At 31.3% G+C, this 6,245-nt stretch overlaps 1 protein-coding gene across 1 annotated transcript; it reads left to right on the forward strand.

Moving 5' to 3' along the window:
- The first annotated feature begins 1,211 nt into the window (after window positions 1-1,211).
- Window positions 1,212-3,214, forward strand: LOC132714364 (endothelin-converting enzyme 1-like). The gene is made up of 3 exons (XM_060697224.1): window positions 1,212-1,398; window positions 2,004-2,080; window positions 2,815-3,214. Exons 1-3 carry the CDS (start codon window positions 1,279-1,281, stop codon window positions 2,912-2,914), a joined length of 297 nt encoding a protein of 98 aa, XP_060553207.1. The 5' UTR covers window positions 1,212-1,278; the 3' UTR covers window positions 2,915-3,214.
- Window positions 3,215-6,245: the final 3,031 nt, after the last annotated feature.

Here is a 6,245-nt window from a genome sequence, read left to right on the forward strand (position 1 = left end):
AAAAGGGTTTAAAAAATACCATAAAAATAAGTCCATTAATCACACAATAAAATGTAAGTAAATTGCTTGAATCTTACACCATTTTTAGGGGCCAGTTACACAGATGGTCGGTCCTCAAATTGGTCATTTAATTTTAAAATTTACTCGCTGTTATGATCGGTTGTCATGCGTGATTTTATTTCTGGTTTTCTGTTAAACGGCCATCAGTGACAGAAAGCAAACTCAAACGGGCGGTTGGATCGTTGATAAAAATGCTGAAATAACTATCGGCTTTTTTATCGTTTGTAAATCAGAGCTTAATTGGGCGTAAAACGCTGATTAATTCGGTGTTTGATAGCTAGTCATCAGTGGTTAAACACTTTCCGTCAGATATGACCGGTGATTCATATTTGGCTTTATCTTTGTCCGATTGGCGATATCGGTGATTAAGAAGCTTGCCATATCTTCTTTGATATGGTTTGCTGTCGGTTATTTGTAAAATATTTTCACGCCGATCGAGAATTTTTTAAACATGTTTAAAAATCCCAATCGGTAATTTTTCACCAATGAAACTTATCTTTCCCCCCAATAAGCAGTTCCATAGGTGGAAAACAGGTGACGCAATAGGTGATATCGGTGTTAAATACGTTGTCATCAAGGTCTCACTCCATAATTTGGCTAAAAAAAACTAAACCGATCAATCACACCGATGGCTTTGTTTAACTGGGGTGTTTTACTTTTTCTTTAAGAATCAAAGTACTCTTTTTCTAAAGTTTTGTTTAGCTTGAAATATTTTGGCTTCATCTCGAGACACCATGCAGCTTTAAACATATTTTATTAACCTTTGGCCTGTTTGGGGCAACTCTATATAAAGATGCAACAAATGCAGACAAAGATAAAGCCGAAACATTCCGTACTGTCCTTGATCAAGGTCTGCACTGTGGTAAACCCCCTAAAACGATAAATGGTTTTGTCCAGGTTGAAAGATGGACAAGTCTATTGAAGATTTTAGTGAGGGAAAAGATTGGGTGATGAAAAGCTTTAAAAAATAAAAAATTTGTGAGTCCATATAAAAGTTTGGCTCCTTGAACATTAAAATACTGATGCCACATAAGGAAATATGACTGTGATCCAAATAGATCGCAAACTATGATTCCTGGGTCAAGGAAAACACTTTATTGATGTTTTGATGTTGTTTGAAGGATAGATGTTTTTAAGTGTTAAGGGGCTAATATTTGACTATATTTGTAGTTAAATGGTGAGACAACTCTAGGAGAGAACATAGCTGATAATGGAGGTATGAAGATGGCATATCTAGCCTACAGGTCATGGTTAGAGAAGTCAGGTGGAATTGACTCTCTAAATTTACCTGGCATGCAGTACAACTCTGACCAGCTGTTCTTCATAGGAATGGCTCAGGTATTAATTTCTTGTACCTTATAATTTGATTATTGAATAAAAAAAATACTGATGATGATGATGATGGCAGTGATGATGATGATGGTTATGAAAATGATGATGATATTCATCATTAATGATGACAAACTTTAATTTTGTAATTAAAGTTGTAATGATGATGATGGTAATGATGATGGTGATGATGATGATGATGATAAGAATATTTATCAGAATAATAATTGAAATAGTGACGGTAATAACAATAATTTTTATGAATATATAATTATAATACATGTAATTATAAGAAGAAGAATAGTGATAATTATTACAAAAATGATAAGCCTCTTGTGGCTGAGGCTTAAAATTGCAGTCTCTGTTTATCCCTGTATGATTGTGAGAGGCAACTTAATGTGTTCGAATCACTGCAGTCTATTCCTGCAAGTGAGGTGGTTTTGACCCCTGATGTTGCATTGAAATTTGTAACACCCAACATTAGCCAAAATCGTCATTCCTGTTTTGGTGCCATATCATATGTACAAGGCTGTTGCCCCATCAGATCAAACAAACTAACAATAATTATGATAATTATTATGATAATAATTTCTTATTTTGTTGTATTATTATAGATATGGTGTTCACACTACACACCAGAATACATGCAGAAATCCATCCTTGTAGATGAACATTCTATAGCTAAATTCAGGTAAAACACAATTATGATACATTTCTTCATTTACTTTTGTTTCCTTTATTTCTTCTTCAATGTACTCTGTTGAACTTTAAAAATTAAGTAGGGCTGTCAAGCTAGCTTAGAAAAGATGAAACATTCTGGAAAATTATACATGTATCTACTTATATGACTGAAATAATCTAAAACGGGCCTTCTGAAGTCCTCATCCAATGGTAGACCTGGAAAATATTTCCTATTCAGTCAGTATTTATTCTGAAATTCCCCCAAAATTTGATGAATTGACAAGTCTATTAAAATTACTTTCAAAATATATTCTGAATGAAAAGCAAACAATGCAGACCATGATCAGACAGTATAGATGTCCCAACTTATCTTGGTCTGCACTTGTTACAAGTGAAAAATCAGTTGCTGAAAGCATGCTAAGGCTTTATACAACACAATATTTGAAGTGACCATACTGAAGTGATATTTGTTGGTTTATATAGAAATTTATTTTAGTTTGATTGTGTAGGAAGCTTTAAGCTTATAGACACACTTTCGAATCTGTTCCTTAAACCACGGATTTATATTACAATATAAATCCGTGCTTAAACCAACGAATACTGAGCACTGAGTGTAAAGTTTCTTTGACTTGCCCCTGACAGGGTTTGAACCCATTCAACTAACAATCATTAGATTACTAGACATGTTAACCACTCGGCCATGCCGCAACTTTATTTGATATTTGTTGTTTTAATATCTTTCAGGGTTTTAGGAGCCATGTCGAATTCCAAATATTTTGCTGATGCATTTGACTGCCCTAAGAACTCTCCAATGAATCCTGAGAAGAAGTGTACAGTATGGTAACCATGGCAATTCACGCAATCTGTGATATTCTACAAATTTGTTAGTGTTACACCAAGTGTCCTTTCTTTGTTTGTATAAATTATAGTCATCATTACTCTGTTATAAGTTGTTCTTGTTTTAGTAATGAATGTTTCGTGCTGATTTGTTAATTTTATTGTACACCTGCATATACTCATCAGCATATAGTACTTGTATTTTATAAACAATGATGACCCTATAGAAATGAAAATCCACATCATGGGTTCAAAACCCAACAAGGATTTTTTTTTCACATGTGGAAGCTTATTAGATAATTTATTGAATTAAGGTCATTGTATCTACTCATGTGCCGGCCTGTGTCTGAAATACACTACAGGTCGTCTGCTCTTTTCCTGATCAAAAAAAGCGGGAAAATTGTCATATGGCACTTACTGTAATTGTGTGACTTAAAATTCATTTGAAATAAATAAGAAGAAAAGAATACCAGTATTAAATATACAATTATAATCTGATATGACTTTGTTGAAAACAATTAATGTAGATCTAGTTCAATATATATGCATATACACTTTAAATATGTGGTAGATTTTATAATAAAAGGGTCAATGCATATGAACGAAGGTCTTGTACTTATACTCAGCTGTGATGGATTTTGCAGTGTTTGGACTTCTAGTATATGATTCACGAATAGCAAATTCTTCTGCCAGCTGTTTGAGAAAGTTCTTTAACAGAGTTTATTTTTTAATGATATTGTACCACATAATGAAAACTAATGATTTGAAAAAAATAATACTTGAATCTGAATTTGAAAAACAACATGGTTGTGAAATTTATCTGATGTTTATTTTGTATGAAAATGTTATTTTACATTGTATTTTGTTTAAAATTGTAAGTAAGTGTTGCTTTGTTTGCAAGTTCTGTATGAGCCAGCAATACGTACAATGTTTAATTGTGCATTCCCTATTATTGTGCATCTTATTTTAATGTGCAATTAATTTTGAAGTGTGACCTTTTATTTCTTTATGCACTTGTTAGTTTAAACAGATAGTTATTTATTCATTTATTTTCTTTATTAGTTTCTTTATGAATATATAAATGGTTATATGATTGCATTCCATTGGGTATGCATTAATTAATTTGTATGTCTATTAATTTGTTAGGGATGTACATCAGTTGTTTCTACAGCAGCATATTAATTTATGTATTCATTGGTTGTGTACATGTATTTACATGACTGATTACTTATTTATACACCAAGTGTTTGTAAAACCATTTCTCCATACATTGTGGTGTTTTCATTTATGAGTCCAGCCATTTTTGTATAGCCAACTCATTGGTAAAAATTTTAAATGACATTGTAGATATTAAAAAGTCAAGGTCTTTACTTAAAGGTCAGGGGTCACAAATTAGCCTTGACATAAGTTTGTATATGTTCTCGAGAGTGTATAATTGTTGTTTTGTGCAATTTACAATTTATTTACAAGGTTTTTTTGGGGCTATTTCTGCATAAGCTCAATAAATAATTTACTATGCAAGAGTTGTGCTACAAATTAGAAATTGTTTTATTTCTTTTACAGAAATCCGTACTAGATGTGATATGTATATGTTCGTTTAAACACCATATGTTGTTGGTAATTTATCCTTGTTATTGCTTTTATGAGAGAAATTGTATTTCCATATAAATGTTTATATCTGCATGTTTCATATCCTCATAAAGATCTTAAATTGTTATATTACCCAGCATTAATGAATGAAAGGTTATATAACATTAGCTGACTATTTATACAGGGGCATAAAATAAATAGTTTGCAATTTGTCAAAGAATCTCAAGATTTTGTTTGGATTTATATTTTTACTGAGAGGAATACTCTATATATAGGTCATATAACATGTACATGTATACTGTATATAGGTCAAAGGTCATTATTGAATTGATTTTAACTTTCCTGTACATTTTCTTTTGTATAACATGTCATTGCTTGTTGTGAAGGTTATAATACAATTAGCTCTATAGTCATGCTATACAAATTATTGTTAGTCATAAAGATATTGAATGGTTATATGACCCAGTATAAATGGATGAAAGTTTATATAACCTTAGCTGACCATTTATACAGGGGCATATAATCTATCAATGGTCATCATGATAAATTTGTAATAACTGTAAAAATTTTTCCTTTGATTTTGAAGAATTACACACTTTATTAAGATATAAACCACTCTTGAATTTACAGCATTATAGAAATTTAAAAATTGACCAATTAAAATCGTTTTAACAAACATACTGTATCGTATAAAATAAGTACATTATGGTCCTATTCACATGTATAATGTACATTTTATAGTGCTAGATATATTGAATTTACATTTGGTCATGATTATATGTTGTGTTATTGCAGGATACTGCAAACCTCTGCTGAAAGTCCACCTCAAATTATTAGGCAATTGTTTAAAACTCTTTATTTTAAATTGATGCAGTTTAATTAGATTGTTCCCCTTGATGTCATTTGACCTTTTATATTGAATCTTCATTTATTTTCACATTTATTGGTTTGTTACTTAAATAATTGACACAATAAAATGTTCAATAAACCAGGGATATATGTATTATTTATCCCTTAAATGACTACCTGTTAGCCAATAAATAAATGTATTTTTTCACCGACCAAGTATAGTCTATATAGTTTTTGTATTTCAATATTGAAATCCCTGAAACTTTGAATGGACTGTTCCAAACTCAAAGCTTGGCAAATCCATTACACAAATTACACAGGTTAAGGGGATTGGGGACTTCTTTGGGTGAGAGACTATTTAAATGTAGGAGCCTGTGTGACGTGCTGGTGAAGGCAGCTAGTACTGGTAAACTGCTTGACAGCCTGCCCAGGAACGATGAGGTGGCTGAACTGTGCTCTGTTAATTCAACGTGGCTTAATGCCGTGATTCGGATTGAATACCAACACAACAACACATGCTGGTTAGTGGTGAATAGGTCAATCGTAACTAATACTTACACTGTTTGGTGTTATATTATGACTATTATACTTTTGTTATTTGAAATCTATGCAATTAGACTTTACATACATATTCAATTTGTTAAATTAAGCTTAAACCTTAAATTGTACATGTATATCATCTTTGTTGTTGTTGTTCAACTGTTGAATTGTTTATTTTAAATGAGTTACATTCCTTTACTGATACATTGAATAAGAAATATATTTGTACATACATATAGTACAAGTATATATTCTTCATGTTTTAGAAGTGTTATTTTGAGAAGGAAGGGAGATAACACTAAATGTGACTGAAAAATTAGATACAATGTGGAAATAAAATTTTCATTAAATTTTACATT

Source organism: Ruditapes philippinarum, unplaced genomic scaffold (assembly GCF_026571515.1).
Source record: "Ruditapes philippinarum isolate M1 unplaced genomic scaffold, ASM2657151v2 ctg5222_1_1_1_1, whole genome shotgun sequence".
Classification (NCBI taxonomy): Eukaryota; Metazoa; Mollusca; class Bivalvia; order Venerida; family Veneridae; genus Ruditapes; species Ruditapes philippinarum.

Coding starts and splice junctions, on each gene's coding strand:
- LOC132714364 (XM_060697224.1), top strand. CDS start 1,279: ATGAAGATGGCATATCTAGCCTACAGGTCATGGTTAGAGAAGTCAGGT. Junction 1,399..2,003: donor TCTTCATAGGAATGGCTCAG/GTATTAATTTCT, acceptor GTATTATTATAG/ATATGGTGTTCACACTACAC. Junction 2,081..2,814: donor CATTCTATAGCTAAATTCAG/GTAAAACACAAT, acceptor AATATCTTTCAG/GGTTTTAGGAGCCATGTCGA.